Raw genomic sequence first — 27753 nt, forward strand, 5'->3', positions numbered from 1 at the left:
CACACCCTCCTGCATTTTTTTTATCCCTACATTTCACATTTCAACAAGTTCCTGCCTCCCTAATTTTACTTTTACTTCCCCTTACTTAGATGCAAACATGCATGCAGGTCCAGACATAAGAGAGAGGAGCGACCGCCAGGGGCTCAGGGGCAGAGGGAAGGGAGCGCTGCTGGGCCTGGGGTTTCCTTTGGGGTGATGAGAGGCTCCTACAATGGACTGTGGTGACGGGTGCAGAGCCCCACGGGCAGAAGGCACCCTACCAGCCCGTGCACCTCACATGGGAGGCGTGCTTGGCCTGTGAACGCTCCCTCAATAGGGCTATGGTAAAAATAAGTGAGTAACAGATGCTTCCAGATGTCGGGACAGCCTCCTGCTGAATGATAAGGACAGGGTCACGTTTGCAAAGACCTCTGCTGGCCACCGCTCCACAGCACCACTCGGGCACAGCGGGTGCAGGAACTCGCAGCGGGTAAGACAACACTGGTACGGGGGTTCCAGTGCAGACACGCCTGGGCTCATTCCAAATAGAATGTGGTGACGCGTGTCCCTGAGGCAGTGGAAAACTGCAGAGGAGCTCTCTTCTCAGTAACATTTGTCTCAGCGTCAAGGCAAAAAAAAAAAAAAAGCCCGATTCAAACAGCTCACAAGGTTATAGTAACTGTTTTCTGGAATTCCTAAAGGGTAACCCTGATACATTTTATTTCCCAGAGGGCAGAGGATGATCACAGGGGCTTATGAGGAAAAAGTTTGAACAAAACTGAAAATTACACTGAGGAGAAGAACGCAAGAAAAATTGTGCCAAGGAATTTTTTTTTTTAATGATGGCACTGCACCTGGCCATCCTCCAAGGGTAACGAGTTTATTGGGAAACTTTACCTCCACCCCCAGTCCCACAGGCCCATCCTGCCCCTGAAATGGTTCAGGATCCCCCAATTCAAAGAGCACTTAAAAGGTCCACCAACTAAACCCCTTCAGGGTGCCTGACACAACTGACATTTTGACATGGCGGGGAAGGCGGGTTCTCTCTGCCGCCGAGTGGATGCCAACTCACAGAGCCCCTGGTGGACGGAGGACAATTGCCCAGGGAGTGTTTCCAAGATGGGAGCTGGATTTGGGGGTTCATTTAGGTTATATTTTATTGGCAATTAGGGAATTGTGTGGCACATTTATATTCTCGCTACCTGTTTCAAGGGCAAGTTAATTAATTAAGAATTACGAGAATTGTTTAGTGGCATATTTATGCTATGCTAATTTGTAGTTTTGATTCATGTTACCTGTCATTAGCACAGAGTGCAGGTGCGCAGCCCCATTTCAGGAAGTTATTTACAGCCTACTTCGCATAGTTCTATTAGCTATTTCCAAGGAGACTGTCACTCTTTAGGGGAGGAAAAAGCCCCTTCCTTCTTCCTCGGAGCAAATGGAGGTTTCGAACTGCTGACCCTGCACTCAGTAGCCCAGCGAGGAACCACTATGCCACCTAGGCTCCTGGGGGAAGGGCTACAAAGTGGAAACACTGCCTTCCGAAGTGTACACACCCACATGAAGGATGTGCTGAGAAACAATTTGATATTTGATATATTTGGGGTTTGGGGAGAACAGCTTCCCATTTTGATACTTTTGTTTAATACATGGTTTTATGATTTTGCAACAATACTTGAATTAACAGGCATCTAGCCACTTTGTAAGCTTCTGTCTCTAAACCTGGTCCTAGTATTGTAATTGCATCGCTGATCCTCAGAAAGGTAATTCGTGGCATGATTAGAACCCGGAGATTCAACAAAAGCCTCTAATTTAGAGAACCTTGCTAGGCCTCCCCACCTCAACGTCGTTCTCTCTCAGGGGCTCTGCCAGCATCTTATGATGTGAGGCCCAGAGGTCAGCATTCCCGTGAACATTGTTGACAGGCGCAGCCATCACCCTGGGTTTAAAGTTGCCTGAAAAGGAGAAACGTTGTATCATTTCCAACATGAAATTTCGTCTGAGCTCCTTTCAATCGTCAGTTCTCCAGAACTGCCAAGGCATCGGCCTGTTTGATAGCGTTTCCCCCAGAACACTGGGTGTGTTCCACTGCAAGCTCATTCTGTGGAACGCTGGGCTCCTGAGGGACCGGCTTTCAAAACGCGAATTAAGGCCCATTACCCTCCTACCCCCAGAGGCCCTGGAAGCGATCCACTCCAGTGAGTTCCACCCCAGTTTCTCAACAGCTTACCTTACCCTTGACCCAAAGGAATCTGCCAACACTGCAATTTTAATGAAACTTTTCACGAACACATCTTACCATTTAAACTTAAGATGCTTTAAGACATTGAACGAACACTACTTAAAAAAAAACAAACCCAGGGGCTTAAGTGGAGGGCAAATGTTTTAAAATGATTAAGGCAATGAATGTACAAATGTGCTTTACACAATTGATGTAGGTATAGATTGTGATAAGAGTTGCATGAGCCCCTAATAAAATGATTAAAAAACCAAATGTACAAATGGGCTTGACACGATGTATATATGTATGGATTGTGATAAGAGTTGTACGAGCCCCCAATAAAATGACTTATTAAATTTTTTTAATTAAAAAAATCCCCCACAGTACCAAGCCCAACCGGATATGTACTAATACATAAAAATCCCCCACAGTACCAAGCCCAACCGGATATGTACTAATACTATCTGCCAAATGAGTGAACAGTGGGAGCAATGGCTTATCACGCCACACTTAGGGAGGTGGCTGAGTCTCCTAGTGTTAAAAATTCAGTACTTAGAACCCTCGCAAGGTATTTTTCTGGGTTGAGACGCAGTTTAAGGGTGGAGAGGGTGAGGGCAGTTGGTGACTTACGATCTCCAATTTAAGCACAGAAAGCACGCATGTTAGTCTGGGCACATTTCTCTAAGGATCTGTGAAAGCGTACTCCAGAGTTTTACTCTAAGAAAGGCCTCTACTGAGCACTGTCTATTCCATCCTCCCTTCCCTGCCCCTGGCAAACACTAATAAACTTGGATCTCTATACACGACTCTTTGCTTCTTGTTGTTTTCATATAAGTGAGATCATGAGGCAAATCAAAAAGTACTGCCACTAAGGTTCCAGTTCATATGCGCATGGGCTTATTCCAAATAAAGGTTCAACACAGTCCACAGGAATGTTCTACAATGTAGTCTGGTGAGTAGCAACTGAGGTGTGACGATTACTGGTCTCTCCCTGTCCAGAGGGAACAGGAGCGAGGAAATTCGAAGACACATGGAAACAATCTGGTCAATGGCCTATGTACCAGACACACATCGGTCTCCATGACCCTGGGACCAGAAGAGCCAGACAGCACCCAGCCACCACCACCAATTGCTCTCAAAAGAGCCTCGTGAGAAGGTCCTGGAGAAAACTGTGGAGTTTTTGTGTGGACAATCGAAAGTCATAAAAGAGGTCAGGTTTACTGGTAAGACAGAGACTGCTGAAACTGTTAGGTATCGAGAAACAGGGACAGGATTGTCCCTCTCCATTCCTGAAGGCCCCTACAAGAGGCTGCAGAATCAGGGGAGCCCTTAGCCAGCCATTAACGACTACTGGGCATGCGCCAATTCAAGCCGCAGCCAGGGGGGTGGTACACCTGGGTGGCCCGAACTAGGCCCAGGTGAGCTTAATTCAGCCAATAAGATCAACCAATATCTTGGACCACACCTCCCAGCCAGAGGCCTCATATACCTGGACCGCGAATCCACCCTCTCTCTTCTTTTTCTTCACCCTTTGCTCCTGTCCAGTGCCCACTCGGCTGGTCACAGGCGGTCACGGCCTCTCTGGTCTCAGGCCACCACGTGTGGGTGTGGAGTCCTGCAAGGTTGCCCGTGTTCAGTGGTTATAAAACCTGACACTTCTTCCGTCCTTCATAAAAACCCACTTGGATCACAAAGCAGTCTTCGGTGTGAATTCTTTCTCGTGAGAAGCCAAGAACTGAGGTATTTCCCACCAGAGAAACTTAACAGAACCTCTCAGACCATGGCCTTTCATTACCCTTCAGATGTGGAAATGAACTCAGCCCCAGTGCTCAATTTTCAAATAGACGAGCTACAAGGGGAGCTGGAATACTAGGGAAGCATTGAACTTCTCAGAGTAATTCACCAGAAACAAAAGACGTGTGAATCATTGAGTGTAAAACCGGTAATAGCCTCTGTAAACTTTCAGGTACAATAACAAGCGAAAAAACAAAACTTGGTCACCTATCTCTGAGAGCAGTGGATAGACAAGTTTTCTCAGTAATATATTGTCTCAGTCCATTACAGTGTCGTGATAGGTAGGTTTATTGTGTCAGCCTGGCCAATGAACAAATGTGGGATTAATTGAAAGGCAGAGAGATAAATGGCTGGGTGAGCCTCAGCCTTCTTTGATGATCGGACAGTGTGCAGCTGCCTTATTTGGTTGTCTGCCTCAACTTGAGAGCTACACCACCTGTGGGACACCCAACCTATGGACTGTGTCACTGTAGTTTGAGATTCCTTTAAGACCTGCTTCACCACACTATTCGGGTATTCATTGCTTGAGCTGGGGAGACTGTCGGACCCTGTCATCTGGCTGACCGTTGGTGACCTGTCTTGCCATTTGCTTGCCAGATTACCTGCATTGCTCTACAGAGGACTCAGCTGTCTGCTTCCTTGACTTGCACCCGGTGGCCCTCGTGACTTGAAGGACTGCCAGTGTATTAGCTGTCTCACAGAAGCGAGTTGCCCTGAGCCATTTGTACTGGGCTACAGACTAATTGTTTATTTCTTATGTAGTATATCTCTTTCTCTATAAATATACATAAAATCCTAAGTGTCCTGGTCTTGCTTCTCTAGAGAACCCTGTCTAACACAGACGTCTAAACAAAAATAAGGTTCAATCAAAATAGTGGCTTCTAAGGGGATCTGCTGGGCCGGTTAAATTCAAGTCAGAAAAATCAGCTTATTGGGTTTGGTGACAGTTTTTGTTTGGCTGTTTCCCAGGCGTGGTGGTGGGGGCTCAAGGGGTTATCTTGCTAGATTTCCTTCACGGACACAAAATGGTTCTTGGAGCTTACTATGAAGAAGTTTTCGGAAAATGGAAAATCCCTTCAGTGAGCCAAAGACCCATTATGCTGCACCGAGGAATTTTTCCTCCCGTGCAAGTGCTTACTCTTCATGCCTAGCTGGGCTTGTCTTATGGGAGCTTCACTGGAAAACCTTTGCTATGTACCCTGCAACCCTGCCCCTGCCCCTTTAGACTTCTTTTTCAAACCAGAACTCCAAGAGCACTCCAAAATCCCTTGAGGGAGATGCAAATTAAAACCATGATGAGATATCACCTTGTATCCACAATGATAGGCCAATTGTTTTAAAAGCAAGCAACAACAAATGTTGTAGAGGATGTGAAGCAATTGGAGATTTTATACACTGATGGTGGGAGTGTAAGCATGTACACTGCTACGGAGAGTGATATGGCACCACCTAAAATAACTGGGAACGGAAAACCTCTTCAATCCAGCAATAAATACCACCACTGAGCAATACTCCAAAGAAGAGACGGAACAGATGTATGCTCTCCCATGTTCACTGCATCACAGTTCACAATAGCAAGGAGATAGATACAGTGCAAATGCCCATCAGTAGAAGAAGAGATAAAGAAATTGTTACACACACAAAATGGAACACTATGCATCCCTAAACAACATGACGAAAGCACGGAACACATCGTGACACAGTGGGACTTGGAAGCCATTGGGCAGAGTGAAGTTAGTTGATCGCAAAAGGGCAAATTCGGCATAAGCCCACTCCTTTAAGGATAAATACCCAGATGAAGGCAGGCTTCTGCTCTCCTGTAATCTTCTACTCCAGCCATCTAGGAAAAGAGGTAGTGAGCCTGCCTAGTGCCCAGGAATCATAGACCACCCCACCTATCTGTACATCTTGAGATGTGCAGAGAGGGAGAAGACCATTCATTTGCTCCGATATAACACTGTGAGAAGGTCACACCCAAATCAACAAACACTCTGACAAGAGTGATAAGCAGGTTTTCCCTACAAGGTTTTACGGGAAAGTCAAGTCAAGAGGTGGGAGGGGAGCATGTATGTTCCCGGAAGGCATTGACATTTCTGTTGGTGGGTCATTGGGGTGGAGCAACCTTCCATGGGGTGGGGTGGGGGTTGGGGGAAGTTTCCAGTACTTATATAGGACCCAAAGGAAAAATAAGCCTAGTACAACATTCCTAATTAGACATTCTCGACCTAGTTTCTATCCAGCCCCTATGACCATGTGCTATAAGCGAATGGCATTTCACTCTGTTCTTTTGAGGCACACAGTATCCTGCACAGGCCACCAGAAGGATGCACTATATGCGCTATGTGGCCTCCAACTCACCTGTAGCCCTTGGGCTTAAGGCTGAAACTCCCTAGTGTGAGAAAATGCAAATGACCTCCATCCCAAGGTTATGGAACTTTTCCATTCACTCTTGGAAGCCTTCTCAAAGTTCTACACTTCTATATTTTGGCTTCTTCTTTTGTCCCTCATATTTGTTCTTTTGGGATTGACTTATTTCACTTAGCGTAATGTCTTCAATCCATGCATTACCGTAGCAGGTAGCAAGACTATTTCTCTTCCCGGAGAGTGGTACGCCATCGTTTGGGTGGCTGCAGATATCGTGCATTGTTATCGAGTCGTCTGCTGATGGACATCTGGACTGTTTAGTGAATGGTGCTTTAATGGACACTGGGTACGACATCTGTTTGACTCTGCTTTCAAGTCCCTTGCGTAATACCTCAGAGTGCAACTGCCCGGTCATGTGTGGAGGCCTCAGGGAGTTCACAGGAAAAGTGGAAGCTAAAATACAATGAAAAGTGTTCATGACCTTTTGGAAGTCTCTTCCGAGGGTAGCTTGATGGTTACTTTTTAGTTTTACTGTTTTAAGAAACTTCCACACTGTGTTCCATCATGCTGGCTACTGTTAGGTACCACCCGTTTGGCTCATGTGCAAGAGTACAAAGCACTGCCCGGGAGGCATGATCCTCACAATTGTTGCTATCCTCAAGGTCATTGTTGCAGCCACTGTGTCAATCTATCTTGTTGAGGTCTCTTTTCCATGATCTTCTACTTCTGCCAGTCTGCTGTCCTTCTCCAGGGACTGATCCCTCCTGAAACCACGTCCAAAACATGGGAGATGAAGTCTCATTATCCTAGCTTCTAAGCAACATTCTGGTTGTACTTCTAACACAGATCGATACTTCTAACATAGATTCTGGCTGCACTTTTTGTAACATGGTATCTTCTTCACCAACATTCAAATTCAAATCCATCTGTGAATTCTTCTTCAGTTTCCCTTATTCAATGCCTTGCTTCTGTTACAATATTCATTATATAATGTGAGTTATAAAATATTATAGCATGTATATGAGGCAACTAAAAATACTGTGGATTGGGTCAGGTGTTCCGCAGTCCTTACCTTCTAGTAACATCTTTGGTTTTTTTTTAACAAGTCAAAGAGCCTGAAGAATCTATGCATTTGAATTACGCTACTAGCAAGGAATATTGAAAGTACCATGGACTGTCTAAAGAACAAACACATCTGTCTGGGAAGAGGCACAGAGAGAATGCTCCTGAGACACAAGGACGGTGAGCCTCTGTCTTGTTTACATTGGACATGTTGTCAGGAGAGACCTCATGCTTGGAAAAGCAGGAGGGCAGAGGAAAAGGATGGCCTTGGGCAAGGAGGACTGGCACAGTGACCGCAACAATGGGCTCAAACGTAGTAACAGTTGTGAGGATGGTGGCGACAGATCAGGCCTTGTTTCCTTCTGCTGTTTACAGAGGTTCACCATGAGTTGGCATCGACTCGACAGCACCTACCAATAACAACATGTGACGGTACCTAACAACAATGAAAAGTTCAAGAGGGTTTAAATGTGGCCAACACAGCAGCTATTTCTACATCACCAAACAGTCCTCCTCTGTCCACAGGTGAGCAACTCTTGTGGGGAAAGCTACTCAGCTTCGCTCTCAGCAGGGGGAAGCTCTGGAGCACCTGTCCACAGACTCATTGATTTCTCTCTAATATCGACAACTTGCTGCCCTTTCGCCTTGACTGCAAAGCTTGTTCTTTGCAAAATACTTGTTTTGAGACACAGTGACTTTTGTCCAAAAGCTGATGGTCCCCGGCACTGCACTCACTCCCTCTTGACACACCCTCCCTGCTCTCTACCATCTCCTAGGAGTTTCCCAGCCCTGTACCCAATGGCTGGAGCTCTGCTAGTGGTTACAAATGGGGCTGAAAACTACATGGTCTGCAGTTCAAGACCACCGGCCACTCCCCCAAGAGAAAGATGGGATTTCCCTACTCCCATAAAGTGTCCTACACGGGGCAGTTCTACCCTGTCCTGTAGGGTTGCTCTGAGCTGGCATCAACTCCACAGCAGTGAACTTGAAAGTTTGAGCATCCAATGACCACTAAGGATCAAGTAACCCCTAGAGTATTTAATCCTTTATTCCACTATACTTTCTTTGGTTTTAGTATTGCTATAACAGAAATACCACAAATAGGACATTAACAAAAGCTATCTTTTCACAGTTCAGGAGACTAGATCTCCAAATTCAGGGTGACTGCACTAGGGGAGGAGCCATGGTGTCACAGTCAGTAAGAATTGAACTGCTAACTGAAAGGCTGGCAGTGTATGGATTGTGATAAGAGATGTATGAGTCCCTAATAAAATGTAAAAAAAGAAAAGGGAAAAGAAAGAAAAGAAAATGATTAGGGCAAAGAATGTACAGATGTGCTTTATACAATTGATGTATGTATATGTATGGACTGTGATAAGAGTTGTATGAGCCCCTAATAAAACGTTTAAAACAACAACAACAACAACAACAACAAGAAAGGCTGGCAGTTCAAATCCACCAGCCACTCCATGAGACAAAGACTAGGCTGTCAGCTCTCATAAAGATTTAGTCACAGAAATTCTTCAAGATCAAAGTTCTACTTTGTCGTCTAGGGTCTCTATGAGTCAAATGCCCTGGTTGGCAGTGATAGTTTTGTTTTGTTTTTTTTCGTTTCTGTCTGGCTTTGCTGTCTGTGGAGGAGGGAAGTCCTTGGCTTCTCTAGTTCCAGCAGTCCTCGGTGCCTGGGTGACCTTCACCTGGCATCTATTTGTGCTCGCTTGTTTCTGGGCCTCCGGGTGCTTATATCCTGATCCTAATCTGTATATGGCACACCCTACAGATATGGCCTCATGAATATTCCAAAGAAAAGATTATTCCCTAAAAGGACTGCTTCTACCTGGTGTCAGATCCTCATGGTTAAAACAGAGCCACAGAGCTGAGATTCAAGAAGCCCCAGGAGAGTGGGTAGACAGGAGCACAGATTTTTACCTTGACTACAGCACCTACTTTGCACATTTCCAAGGGCTTTCTAGAAACCTCAGTTGAAGCTCTTCCTCTTTTTTTTCTTCTCAATTTTCACATTTTGATTTAAAAAATAATTTTATTGAGAGCTCTAACAGATATCATAACAATCCATAAATCAATTATATCAAGCAAACTAGTACAGATGTTGCCATCATTTTCCAAGCAATTTCTATCTACTTGAACCCTTTGATATCAGCTCTTTATTCCCTCCCTCCCCTTGAAGCTATTTCTCAATCTGTGACATCTGACATCTGAAGCCAGAAACTAGGGAGCCCGAGTGGAAAAGCCACTTTCTCTTCTCCCCAAAGCAAGTGGATGAACAGCTGCTACCTGTCAGGCTGGACTCCTCCAATTCTCCAGCTCTCTTGGGGTTATTCGCCTAGAGGATTGTGTCCAGAGCATGTGATAGGAGGCGGGGGTGTGAACAGCATGAACCTTGGACCCAGGCTGCTGGGGTCACATGCTTGCTAACGTGTGCCTCCTGCTCTAATATGTGACCCCAATCAGCTAACATCTCTGTGTTCTGCTCCCTCATACATAAAATGTGAACAATCACAGTTCTTTAGCTGGCCGTGAGCATTAGTATGCTAACAGACCTAATGCACTCAGAACCACGTTTTAGTCACTGAGTATGGACTAAAACGCTCTCTTGCCACCTGGTCATCTCATAGTGACCCTAGACATATAGTAGAACTGCCCCCTGTGGGTTTCTGAGACTGCAAATCTTTACAGGAGTAGCAAACCTCGTCTTTCTCCGACAAAGCAGGCTGTGGTTTTGAACTGCCAACCTTGCGGTGAACAGTCTATGAGTCAGAATCAACAGGACGGCAGTGAGCTGTTTTGTTTCGACCACCTGCTAACACCTATTGAGTCCGTTGGGCGCCTGACCTTTCTGTAGAAATATCATGCCTGAGGGAACCTCACCCCAACCCAGGGAAAGGAAGTCCGAAAGGAAAGCCACTGGCCAAAGCAACCAGGGACCTTTGAAACTGCAAGTGGACCCAGCAGGAATCAGCAGAGGTCACTGCCTGGCAGACACTGATTCTGTGCTCTTCACTGAGGAGGAAAGGCAGGCGCCACACAGGATCTGTCTGCTCCAGGGCACGCTATAAGAGTCAGAATCTGAACTTAGGGTTACCCTAAGTTCCAAAGCCCTTTCTCCTGATAACGCACGAAACAAAAGCCCAGTTATCCACTTCTACTGCATACTGCCGCAGTTCAGATCCCCTAAGAACTAAAACTGGTGTTTCCAGTCCAGCAGCCACTGGGTGAAGGATCTCATTTTGTGCACACCAACAGTTCCTTAATTTCCAGGAACTGGAAGTACAGGGCAATGGGCCAGGAGCTGACAGTACAAGGTTCATCTCTACGGGCGGTTGACAGATGTCAGTAACAGGCTCTGTCCCTCCCCCAGAGGGATGTAGGTGGGGGGGGGAGGGGGGCAAGCGCAGAGGCCGCACAGCGCACGTGGTGATAACAGGTGCAGCCTTAGCAAACCCAGGCTCCATCCATTTTACCAGTCCTGGGCAGCTAACATAAAGATTGGGAAGCCACGGGGAAATGGCTTGCCGATCTCCTCTCATAAAGTTTACAGCCAAACACTACGGTGCACAGCTCTGCTCGGTAACACCCCGGGTCGCTGAGAGTCGGAATTAAATCCCACAGCAACTCACACAAACTCCAAGGGCTTCGTTTAAGGTCGCCCTTCGAGTCAAATAAGGACATGATAGCAATCGCGGCAATGTAGGGAGAACAAGGTAGGGGCTAGGCTTAAAACGCGTTCGGAGTCAAGTTCAACAGCTAGCGAGGGCGCGCGCGTGGAGGCCACTAGCCCAAGTACAGCGAGTTCCCGCGCCCGCGCAGCCAGCGCGCGAACAAAGCTCCCGCTGCGGATTTCCGCGGTGCGCCCACGGGCGCCGGGCCACGGAGGCCCCAGGGTCCCAAGGCACCGACCTACCGGATTAGAACAGCGCAAAACACAGCAGCCTCGGTTCCCACGTGCGACACCCAACAAGCACTGGAGCCGGACTCTGGACTCTACTCCTCGCCGCTCACTCCTAGCCCGGGCTGTTCCCAAGGCCCCGCCTACCCCGTTTACCCAATCCAGGTGCAGCCGGCCAGGCGCTGGGCCGGACCGACCAACGCCATTGGCTGCGCTGCGCTGGGGGCGGGACCAGGGCTCCCAAGGGCTGGACTCAGGTTCTCCACCTAGGGGTGAGGCTGGTGGGATTCCCGGGCCTGAGTGCACGGCAGGGATTTCGCGGAGTCAGCGCAGCTATGGTCCCCCGCTGCATCTGGTAGACCGACAGGGCAAAATGGGTTTTCTTGTTTTGTCCTGGACGTTACAAGTGTCCCATTTACAGTTCAGCACAGTGGTCGTTTAATTAAGGCAAATGTGGTCGGGAACCCCAGCTCTGGCACCGCCTCTTTACATGTTTAAAAACCGTTATGATGAATGGGATGACGGTTTACAGAGCCGATCATACGTTTTACATGTAATTCACACAGGGTTTGTTTCACGTCACTGACTGAACATAATAACATTACTGATCCCACTTCCTGTTTCCTATTTCCATTCGACTTTCTATGTGAGCCCTTCTAAATTTTGCCTTTGGGTAAATGCCGCCTTTTGGTCTCAAGTGGTTGATTATTGTAGGATATAGAACATTGTCTTTGCAGACTCATGACAGTTGACCTAGGTGTCTCCTGAGATCAGATAATGGTTGAGGTAGTTTATTGTGTCAACCTGGCCAATAAACACATGTGGGGTTAATTGAAGGGCAGAGGGATAAATGACTCAGCAAGCCTTGCCTTTCTAGTTCTCAGGTCTCTTGCATTCTGATGGTCAGACCAGTGTGCAGCTGTCTTAGTCAGTTCCCTGCTTCAACTGGGAAGGCTCACTTCCTGCAAGACATTCCTGAGGAGAAACCACATGGACCTACCCCGATGCAGCTCTGGAGCACCCGTATGGAGCACCCGTATGGAGACTCCTGCCAGCGCTGAGATGCTTACACATTCACTGACTTGGCTTTCCTCCTGCAGTCGGCATCATTGAATCTGTTTTGTGAGATGGAGGAGGACTTTGTGGACTAGTGTTGGACATATGGGTTAATGTTGGACTTGTGGGTTTGGGCAGCACTGGGTTGGGATGTGCTTTTGATGCGCACTTAACCTTTATATAAAATTCTCTCTTATACATGAGTTTCTGTGGACTTGTTTCTCTAAAGTACCCAGACTAACTCAATGGTCCTGGGCTCTAGGGTACAATGACTCATTCCCTCAAAGTACTTGATTATGTCTAAGCCCGTTGCCCAAGGTGAATAGGTTTCAGCAATTCCAGGTTAAGAGCAGGCTGAAAAATGCCCTAAAATTTATGTGAAAGTGATTGATATGATTGAACGTTTGGATTATATGATATGTAAATTACTTGCTAATAAAACTGTTGAAAATAATTTTAAACAGGGGGAAAGAAAAGAAGTAACTGTACAATTCTGAGAAATTGGCCTCTGAAAACCTTATGAATAATAGTGTAACTTTATCAGATAATAGTGCTGGACAATGAATGAGCCCCTCAGGGTGGAAGGCAGGCAAAACATGACTGAGGGCAGAAGAGCTGCCCTCCCGAAGTAGAGTTGGCCTTAATGATGGGGATGGAGGAAAGCATTCAGGATCTTCATTTGATGATGGAGCACAACTCAAAATGAGCAGAAACAGCTGCAAACATCCATTAATAACTGGAACTTTGGAATGTATGAAGTATGGATCTGGGAAAACTGGACATCATCAAAGGTGAAATGGAGCACATAACGATGGATATTGTAGGCATTCGTGAGCTGAATCAGACTGGCATTGGCCATCTTGAATCCAACAATAACCATGGTTGACTATGCCAGGAATGACAAGTTCAAGAGGAGTAACATCACAGTTATTGTCAAAAGGAACATTTCAAGATCTCTTGTGAAGTACAATGCTGTCTGTGATGGGAATAATATCTGTATGCATACAGGGAAATTCAGTTAATACAACTATTTTTTTAAATTTATGCACTGACCACTAAAGTTAGCGATGAAGAAATTGAATGTTACCAACTTCTCAATTCTGAAACTGACCCAACATGCACTCAAGATGCATTGGTAGTTACTGGTGATTGGAATGTGAAAGTTGGAAGCCACGAGGAAGGCACAGTGGTTGGAAAATATGGTCTCGGTGACAGAAATGAAGCTGGAGCTGGCATGATAGAATTGTACCACCAACTTCCTCATAGCAAATGCCTTCTCAACAGCATAGTGACGATGCACATGGGCTTTTCCAGATGGAATCCACAGAAATAAAATTGAACACATCTCACGTGATTTCATGTCAACTTGAAGATAAAAAATATGTGTGGGTGGAGGTCAGCCTGTCAATCAGGTTGATTGACCTCATTTGGAGGTGGCACCGGGATCAATGGCTCTGTGGAGGCAGGCCACTCTCTATGCTTCACCTTCCTGTTGGCAAGCCATTCGGAGACCTGCCAGACCCCTGGAAATGCTCCACTGCCATTGGATACATAAGACGTTGCACCCACCGACTGCATTCTGCATCATTGCATGTGCCTTCGTGAATCTGAAGAGGGGCCGTGGACTGGTTTCAGACTTATGGACTTGAGTTGGACTGGGCTGAGGAGTTGTCTTGATATATAATTAGTTCTTGATATAAAGCTTTTTCTTAATGTATGGATGTGCTTTATACAATTGATGTATGTATATGTATGGATTGTGGTAAGAGTTGTATGAGTCCCTAATAAAATGTAAAAGAAGAAAAGAGAAAAAAATGATTAGGGCAAAGACTGTACAGATGTGCTTTATACAATTGATGTATGTATATGTATGAACTGTGAAAAGAATTGTATGAGCCCCAATAAATTGTTAAAATAAAATAAATAAATAAAAACATATGAAAAAAAAAATTGAACACATCTGTGGGAGGAGACGGTGGAGAAACTCAGTTTCAGTCGCCCAAACAGACCATGAATTGCTCACATGTAAGAAAAATGAAAACAAGTTCATGAGAGACAAAATATGACCTTGAATATATCCCACCTGTATTTCCAGAACATCTCAAGAACGTATTTGACACATTGAGCACTGATGACAAGACGTGATGAGCTGCGTGATGACATCAAGGACATTCTACATGAAGAAAGTAATGGTCATTAATAAGGAGCATCCAGAAATGTAGGCCAGATTCATCCAAAGATGTGGGGCAAGGGCTACCATTGCTGATGTCAGGTGGATCTTGGTTCAAAGCAGAGAATACCAAAAAGAAGTTTACTTGCTGACTGGTGTTTTATTGGCTATGCAAAGGCATTGGACTGTACGAATGCTAACAAAAAATGGAGCGCATTGAGAAGAATGTGAATTCCAGAACACTCATTTTGCTCATGTTGAACCTGTACATGGATTTTGAACTGTCATTTGAAGAGAACCAGGGAACGCTGCATGGCTTAACATGGAGAGAGGTACGCATCCGTGTGGCGTCCTCTCACCATAGTTGTTCAATCTGTAGGTTGAGCAAAGAATCCTAGAAGCTGGACTGCATTAAGAAGAACACTGCACCAGGATTGAGGAGGTTTATTAACAAGCCGTGATGTCCGCATGCCACAGCCTTGCTTGCTGAAAGTGAGGAAGGCATGAAACACTTGCTGATGCAGATCAAGGATTGCAGTCTTCAAGATGGATTGCCACGCAGTGTGAAAGAAAACCCCGAGGAGGGTGGATCTCCTGAGAGTGGAGCGACCGATGTCGGGCTCGCCGGGTTCCTTGGTCCAGACAAGCGTCTGCGCAGGCGCGGCTTCCGGAGTCTGCGCAGTCGCGGCTTCCGGCGCGCGCATTCTAATTCGTCCTTCCGCGAAAACTGCAACGGAAACATGGCCGCCGATCAGCCCAAGCGTTCGTCGGCCTTACCCAAAGTGGTGTGGGGAAGCCCACTCTGACACGGCGGTTCGTGTCCGACGAGTCTGTGCGGCGCTCTGAGCCAGCCAGCCACCAAAGCAGACAAGCAGGAAGGAAGTTCAGATGGATGCCTTGGAGCCCGCTGGGCTGGAGGCCCTGCGGCAATTACGACTTCCGAAGTGGGGACGGTTTCCTCTGTGCCTGCTCGGTTACAGGAACGGAACCCTTCAGCAACAGCCGAGTTTAAAAGTAAAGGAAGATGAGAATGTCCCATTTCTGCTGGTTGCTAACAAATCCGATCTAGAAGGTAAAAGGCAGGTCTCTGTGGAAGAGGCAAAAACCAGACTGATCAGTAGAATGTTAACCACGTGGAAACGTCTGCCGCGCGAGCTAAAGTTGGCAAGGTGGTTTTTAATAGAACGAGGGAAATTCGAGCCAGAAAAATGGAGGGCGGCAAAGAAAATGGAATAAAGACGATGGAAGGCTTGGCCAAGCTCACCAGAGAAAGATGCTGCATTTTATAATCCAAGCCCAAACTCCTTTCTTATCTTGACCTTACTAATAAATAGTTTAAAAACATTGCCACTGAAGGCTCAATTGGCTGACATTAATGTTTTGGAAATTAGTATGCATCACTAAAAGCATGAAATGAAACAGCGGTGAAGGTTAAAGTAACTTAAACGAAATTAGTAAAAATAAATAAAAGAAATTAGTGTGACTTAGGTTTCTAGAGTGGGTAATACCTCGGTTCTTTGCTTCGCACACTGAAAGAAGTCACGCTGAAGCACATTTTGTAATCCAAGGGAGTTTTTACGACGGAATGGAAGACTTTACAGTTTTACAGTCGCGAAAGAGTACAGGTTATTTCTGGAAAGCATGTCAAGCCTCACTGAAGCTGCACTGGGGTTTACACATGTGCTCGAAAAAAACACGTGGAAAAGAACACCCGCATGTGTTGGACGGGAATCCCAGGGGCCAAGAGATCAAGTGCCTAAGAGCCCAAGTGCATGTGGACCCCTGAGCAGGCCTGGACCGGGCCCTGAGGGGGCATGCCAAGGCAGCGGGTAAGCCCTTGCCCTCCATCCAGCTGCAAGACCAGAGCAAAAGAGAGATTGCCTTTCCTGCAGCTGGCTTTTAACACCTCTGCTGGGGAGGCGTGGTTGAAGGTACTGGTTGACTCCATTGGCTGAGTTAGGCCCACCTGTGATGTGCCGAAGGTGGGTGTGCCCAAGGTTTTGGTTTTATCTGGGCCTATGGAGTCATAGTCTGTGCACGCTCAGTTTGGGTTCCTCGTTAGGTGTTCAATGGTTGTGTGATTTCTTTCCAACCTCCTCTATAGGGGCCTTTTCAGGCATGGGAGGGACAACCTCCCTGCCCCTAAATCTAGCTCCCTAACAGCTTCATCAAGGGGAAAGGGAGAACCAATCACAATGATCGATGTATAAGCCCCCTCTCCAGTGTGACGAACAACAGAAACATTGGTGAAAGGTGACAGCAGATATGAAAATAATAATTTATACTTTATTGAGGGTTCAGGAGGGTGGGAAGGTGGGGGAGGGAGGGAAAAATGAGCTGATACCAAGGGCTCAAGTAGAAAGAAAGTGAGTTGGAAAGGATGATGGGAACATATGTACAAATGTGCTTGACACAATGGATGTATGGATTGTTAGAAGAGCCCCCAATAAAATGATTTTTTTTAAGTAGAAGAAAAACTCAGCCTATTTCATAATTGCCAACATTTATCACATTCCTGAATGTAGTCAGCAAGCTTATGTTTCAAGGGGAATTTTCCTTTAACTGTTAAATGCAGAGGTGAGATGGGGATGAGGGAAGGGAGAACTTCCTCTGGCTTATTACAAATCTTAAAATTTTTAAATCATTTTAAGATGTCTCGGTCTTCTACTGCCTTGAAAAATGGCAATTGTGAACATAAGAGTTTAACTGCACCACTTTAAAAACTATTGTTATGCAAAGTACAGAACAAAGGATTGGCCTGGTTGTTGCATATTGTTGAGCGGAAACTAATTAATCTGTGAACCTGCATTCATTATCTGGTGGTTAAGTTAGCGAAGTGGTGTAAACTTGTATGTGAGCAATTTTGAATATGCCTTCACGAATAAACCGAAAAATAACCGGTTATATTATTCGAGGTGCCCTCCCTGACTCCATGGACCTATTGCCCCATGTGTTCTAGTGAGAGAATATATGCCTCCTATGAAGTAAAGCTTTTGTATAGAAGATGCTTGAGCAATAACAGTCTTCTAGGAGTCTGTCTAAATTGAAAATGTGTGCCATCCTCTGGTTCTTGAAAATAAGGTTCCAGAGTTTTTAATAAACTACTAGGTAAGTAAAAATAAAGAGCCAGCTGAAAATAATAAGATGATCTTAGACTACCCAAAAGTTTAGTACCTCTTATGCTTCACTGAACACTCATTTCTTTAAGCTGCTGGTGCCTAGAAATCCCCTTCAGCAAGTGGTGAGCCTGGAAGTGTTCAAGTTCTTCATTGTCTCAGAGAAAATGCACGGACAAAACATCCATAGTGCTTTAATGCATTTTGAATTAAAGTAGGTTAGTAATATATCCCAGCTTGTCACCATTAATTTCTAAATGTGCACTCATGATTTCACATATGACAATAGGGCAGTTGTTAGGAGTGTTTGTAGTTAGTTGTTTGTGTTCAGAATAAAGAACAGTAGAGCTAGGTTTTCCTAAAGTTAGCATTAAGTATTCAAACCTGGGTATAATGCAGAAAATATGTTTGGCACACACAGACCAAACTTCAAGCCTGCGTGCTCTGTCATCATTGTGTGCCCTTTGTTCCCACTGGAAGAATTCCAGCACATTATTTGGTAACACCATTTCAATAGGAAATAGACCACTTTCAGATTTCCTTTTCTCTTTGAAATAGGACTCAGTCAGATGATTGAACAAAGTATCTTTTTGTTGTTGTTGAGTGCTACTTTCAACAGATCAGAGATGTATTCAGACACTCCAGGTAGCAAGTCTGAATGTAATGTTAACAGAAATGGGCATTTTGGGAGCTTATCTCATTAGATATTCCATCAGGCTTGTCATGTTAAGTATTTGTCATTCAAAGGCTTGAGATATACATCTTTCATTTCATACTTGTCATACGCTATGCTATGTGCAGAATTAAAGTTGCCCCTGTAACCCTGGCCCAGTGGGGGCCTATCGGCCTACTGTGTACTCACTGCAGTCTTATTTAATCAGGATCCTAACCACTAGCAATATATCTTTGCTTTGAGACCTTTCCTCTCCTGGGTACTGAGGTGCTATGAAACCAACTGACAAAGATGTATCCCCTGTCTTAGGCTGATGCCACTACCTGATTCATTTGTTTGCAATTTGAGCCATTTAAAGACCAATAAGCTTCCTTAAAAATAAATAAATAAAACCCAGATTCCCAGAACTGGGCCAGAAGGTAACATCATGATAAACAGAGAAAAGATTGAAGTTGTCAAGAATTTAATCTTGCTTGGATCCACAATCAGTGCTCCTGGAAGCAGTTTGAATAGAGCCTTGAATTGGGTAAATCTGCTGCAGAAGACCTCTTTAGAATGTTGAAGAGCAATGATGCCACTTGGAAGACTAAGATGTGCCTGACTCAAGCCCTGGTTTTTTCAATGGCCTCATTCATATATATGTAAAATTGCACATTGAATAAAGAAGACCAAAGAAGAGCCGATGCATTTAATTTACGGTGCTAGTGAAGAATATTGAAAGTTTCCTGGACTACCGAAAGAATAAACAAATTTATCTTTGAAGAAATACAGCCAGAGTGCTCCTTAGAAGTGGGACGTTGCGCATGTTATTGAGAGAGACTGGTCTCTCAAAAAGGACATCATGCTTTAGTAAAGCAGAAGGGCAGCAAAAAAGAGGAAGGCCCTTGACAAGATGGAGTGACACAGCGACTAAACCAATGAGCTCCAACATAGCAGTTGTGAGGATGGTGCAGGAACCAGGCAGTGTTTTGTTTGGTTGGACAGAGGGTCACTATGAGTTGGAAGTGGTTGACAGCACCTAACAACAAAAACAACGAGTTTCCATAACTTTTTCCCCTGTGGGTTCCGCAACATGCATATCCACAGCATGGGTAATTACCCACGGACAAATGTCCTCTGTCACCCCTAAAAATTGGCGGATATTCACCCACTCTCCCTCCCACACCCTTTCAGATTGCATGTCTAGGTATGCATCTCCTCAAAGATCATAGTTACTGCAGAGATATGTTGCCCTTCACTCTAGTACTCCTCCCAGAGTGTTCTTCTGCCTCCATAATTTTTTCTCCAACCTGCCTCATATTGTTGCTTTTCCCTTTATCCAAGTTAAATATACTTGACTTTCTCTCCATTTGAAAGTTCTTTGCATATTCCCTTTTTACTTGAAATGTCATAATTACAAATTCATATCTCTTTCTATATATTCAGTATTGTAGGTCGGCTTTACTTTGGATACTTTTATATCTATGTTGCCCTCTGGGTAGTGTTGTCTGATATTGTTGGTTTTCTGTATGAGGCACTCCCTTTATTTCTTGTAAGATTGGCTTGGCTTTTACAAATCTGTGTAATTTCTTTTTATTTGGAATTTATTATATTTTTTGTTGAAATTTCATTTTTATTCATTCATTTTAATAAATTATTTTGGGCTCTTACACCTCTTAGAACAATCAACACATCAATTGCATCCACCACATTTGTACATATGTTGCCATTCTCATTTCCTTTTTCCCCCTCTTTTTTTTTAAACGTTTTATTAGGGGCTCACACAATTCTTATCACAATCCATACATACATCAATTGTGTAAAGCACATCTGTACATTCATTGCCCTCATCATTTTCAAAACGTTTGCTCTCCACTTAAGCCCTTGATATCAGGCCCTCTTTTTTCCCCCTACCTCCCTGTTCCCCACTCCCTCATGAGCCCTTGATAATTTATAAGTTATTATTTTGTCGTATCTTGCCCTGTCGATGTCTCCCTTCACACCCTTTTCTGTTGTCCATCCCCCAGGGAGGAGGTCACATGTAGATCCTTATAATCGGGTCCCTCTTTCCAACCCATTGTCCCTCTACCCTCCCCGCATCACCACTCACACCCCTGGTCCTGAACTCCCTGTGTTTCCAGTTCCTATCTGTACCAGTGTACATCCTTTGGTCTAGCCAGAGTTGCAATCACAATAGTGGCGGGGGTGGGGGTGGGAGAGGAAGCATTTAGGAACTAGAGGAAAGTGGTATGTTTCATCATTGCTACATTGCACCCTGACTGGCTCATCTCCTCCCAGAGACCCTTCTGTAAGGGGATGTACAGTGGCCTACTAATGGGCTTTGGGTCTCCACTCCACACACACACACACCCTCATTGACTATGATAAGATTTTCTCTTCTGATGATGCCTGATACCTGAGCCCTTCAACACCTCATGATCGCACAGGCTGGTGTGCTTCTTCCATGTGGGCTTTGTTGCTTCTGAGCTAGATGACCCCTTGTTTACCTTCAGGCCTTTAATACCCCATGATGCTCTATCTTTTGATAGCCGGGCACCATCAGCTTTCTTTGCCACATTTGCTTATGCACCCATTTGTCTTCAGTGATCGTATCATGGAGGTGAGCACACAATTATATGATTTTTTTGTTCTTTGATGCCTGATAACTGAGCCCTTCGGCACCTCGTGATCACACAGGCTGGTATGCTTCTTCCATGTGGGCTTTGTTGCATCTGAGCTAGATGGCCGCTTGTTTACCTTCAAGCCGTTAAGACCCCAAATGCTATATCTTTTGATCGCCGGACTTCCTAAGGTATTTTGGATGGGACCTTGAGACTTACTAACTCCTGCCCATTCTTTGCTGGTCTTCGCACTCACTGACCTGTTCCGCTGTCCCTCAACTATAGAATCTTTGTACATGCTTTTCCTGTTCTGGGCCTGTGGTTCCTGGTTCCTTCTAAGGATCTCTTCTCCTTTTATTCCTACTTATAAACTTTACAACTCAGTTCCATTGTCACTTTCAGCTCTTTCCTGAACTACTCTCTCCCCATCGCCCTAACTAAAACTGTTTCAGACCCTGTATTTTTCCTTCATTGCAGTTAACACAAGGGCTCATTGTACACCGATGAAACCTGAAACTCTCCTTTAGTTCTTTCATGCTTCCTGCCCTCCCCCACCCCCACTATCATGATCCCAATTCTACCTTACAAATCCAGCTAGACCAGAGCATGTACATGAGTACAGATAACACCTGGAGGTTACCCATTGCACATTACCCAACAATGAGAGTAGCCATACCAGGAGGGGAAGGGGAAGGTGGGGGGAGAAAGAGAAAACCTATCACAATGATCTACATATAAGCCCCTCCCTGGGGACATACAACAGAAAAGTGGGTGAAGAGAGACATCAGTCAGTGTAATAAATGAAAAAATAATAGTAATTTATAAATTATCAAGGGTTTGTGAGGGAGGGAGGGTGGGAGAGGGAGGGAAAAAAATGAGGAGCTGAAACCAAGGACTCAAGTAGAAATAAAATGTTTTGAAAATGATGATGGCAACAAATGTACAAATGTGCTTGACACAATGGATGGATGGATGGATTTTGAAAGAGCTGTTTGAGCCCCCAATAAAATGATTTAAAGAACAACAAGGGCTCATATATTTATTTGGGTAAATTTTTCATAAATATCTACACACATTTTGGTGGTTTCTAAATACCACCACACACTTGCTATACATTCATATGCTACTCAAGAAACCTCGATTCACAATACATTTTAAAAAAATTATAACTACTCAGAGGAAATTAGAATCCTATAGACCCATATGCATGTAAAACTTGTGGCTCCAACCTGGAAAATAAAACAAACTAAGAGACATGTTGAAAATCACATGGGTGGTGGGGAATATAACTGTTAATTCATTAAGGTTACAAATTAAGATGCATGAAGCTGGATGATAGGACAGAGGACTTGGACTTTGACCTGCTCTAGTTTCAATTTCCCTTATCTGTAAGATGGGCTAATATTACCTACTTCTCATGTTATTAGGCACTCTGGTAGCAGTTTATTAAGCATTGTGTAGCTAACCTCATGGTCAGCAGTTCAAATCCACCAACCGCGTTGGAGGAGAAAGACTGAGTTCTTGCCAATAAAGCCATAAAGAAGTAAAAGTTTCAACCCCTAGGTAGAATTGACTTGATGCTAGTTGGTTTGGGTTTTCTCAAGTTGTTGTAAAGGTTAATGAGTTAAAAGAAAGTGCCTACCAAGTGTCTTACCCAAAACAGATGATTTAGAACAGCATCATTTCATTTCGGTAATGATGAGGATGTGTTTAGCACTCCCCCACACGTGCATGTAATGCCTGTGAAATGGGTAACCTCACGTTACCTGAATGTAGGGTAGTGCCCGGTGCCAAGCCAAGCCAGTTCAGCCACCCTGCGTGCAGAAATTGGAGAAAGTTGAATCACATGTGCCGTAGTAGGAAACAGAAGTTTCAGCATGCCCTGACTGTCCACTTGCGAAGCCTCAGGGGAAATGCAGAGTTCAGATTTTGCAAAAGCCAATAATAGGTCTGAAGATTCCATTTCCAAGAAGAGTGATATTTCCATCTTAGAAAAGGAACGATGGAAGCGTGTTCAATCCTAGCTAGAGAGTTTATCTAACCAGGACAGGACGTCCTCAGCAGCTGCGAGCTATCTTCAGAAAAAAGGAGGAGGCGCTGGCTACAGGCAAGACCTGCTATTTCCCCTGAAGGCTGACTTCTTTGCAGTGTCACAGATGTTAGAATCTGGCCTTTTAAGTTCCTGGGTCTGGGCTTTTTCTTTTAAGACTTTTCCTTTTCTCAGATACTGAGCCATCACTCAAGAAGCCCTGCTGTCACCGTTGGTTATACCTTCCTGGGTGCTAACCGCACTGTCAGCCTTTGGTACCCACAAGCCACTCCCTCGGAGGCTTTGTGTTCCCCCAAAGCGTTCCAGCCTCAGAAACCCCAGGGAGCAGTTCTAATCTGCCATGAGTTGGGTTCCTGGGTTTGGCTTTTATTATTTGTAGTCATCCCTCAGAGCTGCTATGGTTGCTTGGTGAAAACTATTCAGAGATAAGAGACATGTTTCAGTTTGTAGTATTCTCTGCTGTCTTCCCCCCCCCCTTTTTTTTTTTAAATTACGGACTCATGCACTCTTTTTTTTTAAATCATTTTTTTGGGAACTCATACAACTCTTATCACAATCCATACATACATCAATTGTGCAAAGCACATTTATACATTCATTGCCCTCATCATTCTCAAAACATTTGGTCTCCACTTAAGCCCCTGGCATCAGCTCCTCATTTTTTCCCCACCTTCCCCGTTCCCCCCTCCCTCATGACCTCTTGATAATTTATAAATTTTTATTTTGTCATATCTTGCCCTGTCCAACATATCCCTTCACTCCCTTTTCTGTTGTGTGTTCCCCAGGGAGGAGGTCACATGTAGATCCTTGTAATCAGTTCCCCCTTTCCCACCCACCTTTCCTCTACCCTCCCAGTATCACTACTCTCACTACTGGTCCTGATGGAATCATCCGCCCCGGTTTCCCTGTGTTTACAGTTCCCATCTGTAGCAGTGTATATCCTCTGGTCTAGCCAGGCATGACAGTCAGATGGGGGTGGGTGGGTGGGGAGGAAGCATTTAGGAACTAGAGGAAAGTGGTATGTTTCATCGGTGCTATATCGCACCTTGACTGACTCCTCTCCTCCCCTAGACTCCTATGCAAGGGGATCTCCAGTGGCCGACAAATGGGCTTTGGGTCTCCACTCTGCACTTCCCCCTTCATTCCCTATGGTAAGATTTTTTTGTTCTAATGATGCCTGATAGCTGATCCCTTCGACACATCGTGATCGCACAGGCTGGAGTGCTTCTTCCATGTGGGCTTTGTTGCTTCTGAGCTAGATGACTGCTTGTTTACCTTCAAGTCTTTAAGACCCCAGATGTTATATCTTTTGATAGCCGTGCACCATCAGCTTTCTTCACTACACTTGCCTCCACACCCATGGAAGAGGCACACCAGCTTGTGCAATCATGAGTTCTCGAAGGGATCAGGTATCAGGCATCAAAGAACAAAACATCATATAATTGTGTATGAGAGGGAGTCAGGAGTGGGGACCCAAAGCCAATCTCTAGGCAACTGTACACCCCATTGCGGAATGGTCGCAGGGAAGAGACATGCCAGTCAGGGTGCACTGTAGCAATGATGAAACATACAACTTTCCTCTAGTCCCTAAATACTTCCTCCCTCGCGCCTCCCCCCACTACTGTGATCCCAATTCTACCTTACAAATCTGGCTAGACCAGAGGATGTATACTGGTACAGACAGGAGCTGGAAACACAGGGAATTCAGGGCAGTTAATACCTTCAGGACCAGTGGGGAGAGTGGCGATACGGGGAGGGTTGTGGGAGGGTGGGATGGAAAGGGGGAACTGATTACAAAGATCTACATAAAACCTCCTCCCTGGGGGATGGACAACAGAGAAGTGGGTGAAGGGAGATGTTGGACAGTGTAAGATATGACAAAATAATCATTTATAAATTATCAAAGGCTCATGAGGGAGGGGGGAGTGGGGAGTCTGATGAGGTGCCAAGCCATGGCCCCAAAGTCTATTTTTGGTATTTCCTAGGGACTTCATTGCTCTTTCCTCTTGTTCTGTTGCACACCCTTAGTGTTTTGCCTCGGTGTGGTGGGATCAGATCGGGCACAATTCCCACACTGTGTGTGTCTCCAGTGTTGTCCCCTGTAGTGCTATGGGTCAGTGAGGGATGTTGTCTCTCATAGTGGGGCCAGCCATATGGTCTTGTGTGTGGATTGGCTGCTCTGAGTGGGAATCTCATCCTCAAGGTTTGGTGGGTCAGGATGTGCTCCACACTCTCTTCTTCCCCCTTCATTTTCTCCCATGTGCTCTGATCAGACATGTCCCTCTCCCTGAGCTGCCGCTTCAGTGATATCCTCTGAAATAAATTCTGCTGGGGGGAGAGGCAGGTGTCCATGTAGCTGGGATTGGGGCCTCCCCCTCAGACCTCTCCACTGGTTCCAATCCCACAACTTCTACATGTGTAATTCAGTGCCATTGATTATACTCCTCATGTTGTGCAACCATCATTGATATCTTTTTTGAAATTATTTCACCACTATTAACATAAACTCAACACCCCCTGAGCAACAACTCTTCCTCTTTCACCCATGGTAACCGATGGTCAAATTTGTTTTGTTTGTTTGTTTCTTTCTTTTTAGTAGTAATTTTCTTGATATAGTATTCACATATGCACTTCCATGGCTAAGTCACTTTTAAAAAGACTTGTATATTCTTCATCACAATCAGTTCTAATGCTCCCTCTCCTGTATTCATTGTTTGCTCCCCAAATTCCCTCACCCTCTCTACCCTCTGCTTCCCCTTCTCATCCCTGATACACTATTACATCAGCTGTTGTCTCTATGCATCGACCCCTTCTGTGCTTCACAAACTGGGAAACTCAACAGAAACAATAAGAAACAAACAAGTGTCAAGAAGGAAATAATAATAAAATAAAGATAAAAATACAAATAAAGAGTAAGAAAAAAAACCCACTATCAGTATTTACAAAACCAGAGAAGAAATTTATTTTGTGGAACAAGCAAGAAATACTTGAGCCCACAGCAAATTCAAGTTGGGTCAAGAGGGAGGTCAGCCAACCAAGTACCATATTATACCGTGGTTGGACTCACCAAAATCAAGTTTGCAATAATCTCTGTCTGATAGTAAGCTGTTTGAGTCCCTTGCCTGTGACTAGGGGATCTGCCAGAGGCTTCATCTAACTAGATACTTTGCAGATGGATTGTGTTCTCCCACCGTCTTCCACAGCCTTCTACAAATTAGGTGTTTACAATTCAAGCTCTGAAACTTTTCTTGTCATCATATTTTTTTATTGTTATCTTTGGATCACACGGACTGGTGTGCTTCTTTGATGTGGATTTAGTTGACATCTCACTTAGATAGATGCTTGTTTGAATACAAGCCTTCAATTCAGTGGTTCTCAACCTGTGGGTCGAGGCCCCCTTGGGAGTCTAATGACCCTTTCATAGAGGTCTGCTAAGACTGTCTCCAGGTTGGTCTACCCACATGCAGATATGCTGATCTGGTGAGAAAGAAGCTAGCTCAACCTTCACATTGACATTGGCTTTTTATGCATACTGTCCCAAAATGTCGCAATGTAGTTTACTGTTGTTATATTAAGACTGTTACCCATGGTACACCATGCTTGAAGACAAAATTTCATTTATTTGTAATTAGAAATAAATATTTCACAATATACAATTACATATTGTTTTGTGATTAGTCACTATACTTTAATTATGTTCAATTTGTAACAATGAACATGCATCCTGCATATCAGATATTTACTCTATGATTCATAACAGTAGCAAAATGATAGTTATGAAGTAGCAAGGAAATAATTTTATGGTTGGGGTCACCACAGCATGAGGAACTGTATGAAAGGGTCGTGGCATTAGGAAGGTTGAGAATCACTGTTAGAAGCCCTCAGACACTATTCCAATTAATAGCCAGACATCATCTGTTTTCTTCCCCACACTTTGCTGTAGCATCCTTATCTTCAATGGTTATTTCATGAAAGCAAGTATCAAGAAAGGCCATGTTATAAGAACTAACTGTTCTTGGATTGGGGCGAGAGTTAAGTGGGAACCCAGACTCCATCTGCTTGTGTAAGTGATCATTTGCTTTTCCTAATTGATTTCAGGAGTTGATTTTGAAAGTTTGATTATAGTATATCTTGGTAATATTTTGGGGGGATTTATCTCCTTTTTGGAGGGGGGCATTATCTTGTATAAGGTCCATTGAGATTTTTGCATGCATATCATCTTGTCTTTCATGATATTAGAGGAAAATATCCCAACAATTTTATTGGATTTTTTCTTTAAAAAAAAAAACCATTTAACTGGGGAGTCATACAGCTCTTATCACCATCCATCCATCCATCCGTCCATTGTGTCAAGCACATTTGTACATCTGTTGACATCATTTTCAAAACATTTGCTTTCTACTTGTGCTCATTCCCCCTCCCACCTCCCTCATGAACTCTTGATAATATATATATATATATATATATATATGATGTCTTGCACCAACTGCTGTCTTACTTCATCCATTTTTCTGTTATCCGTTTTCCTGGAAGGGGGTTATATCATTGTGATCATTGTGATCAGTTCCTCATTTCTTCCCCCACCTTCCCTTACTCTACTGGTATCATTACTCTCACTATTGGTCCTGAGGGCTTATCTGTCCTGGATTCCCTGTGTTTCCAGCTCTTATCTATACCTGTGTACATGCTCTGTTCTAGCCAGATTTGTAAGGTAGAATTGTAAGGTCAATTTTTCTTGTCTTGCTTTCCTGAATTCCTCTA

At 44.5% G+C, this 27753-nt stretch overlaps 1 protein-coding gene across 1 annotated transcript in view; it reads right to left on the reverse strand.

Moving 5' to 3' along the window:
* SHMT1 (serine hydroxymethyltransferase 1) overlaps window positions 1-11444 on the reverse strand; it is a 29181-nt gene extending 17737 nt beyond the window's left edge. Inside the window, exons 1-2 of the mRNA XM_075560980.1 lie at window positions 11343-11444; window positions 1819-1934 (exon numbers count right to left, since the gene is read on the reverse strand). Of these exons, the coding sequence (XP_075417095.1) occupies window positions 1819-1914 (96 nt within the window). The 5' untranslated portion in view covers window positions 1915-1934; window positions 11343-11444. The remainder of the gene's footprint in view (window positions 1-1818; window positions 1935-11342) is intronic.
* Window positions 11445-27753: the final 16309 nt, after the last annotated feature.

The sequence above is a fragment of the Tenrec ecaudatus genome, chromosome 10 (genome assembly GCF_050624435.1).
Source record: "Tenrec ecaudatus isolate mTenEca1 chromosome 10, mTenEca1.hap1, whole genome shotgun sequence".
NCBI classification, from domain to species: domain Eukaryota; kingdom Metazoa; phylum Chordata; class Mammalia; order Afrosoricida; family Tenrecidae; genus Tenrec; species Tenrec ecaudatus.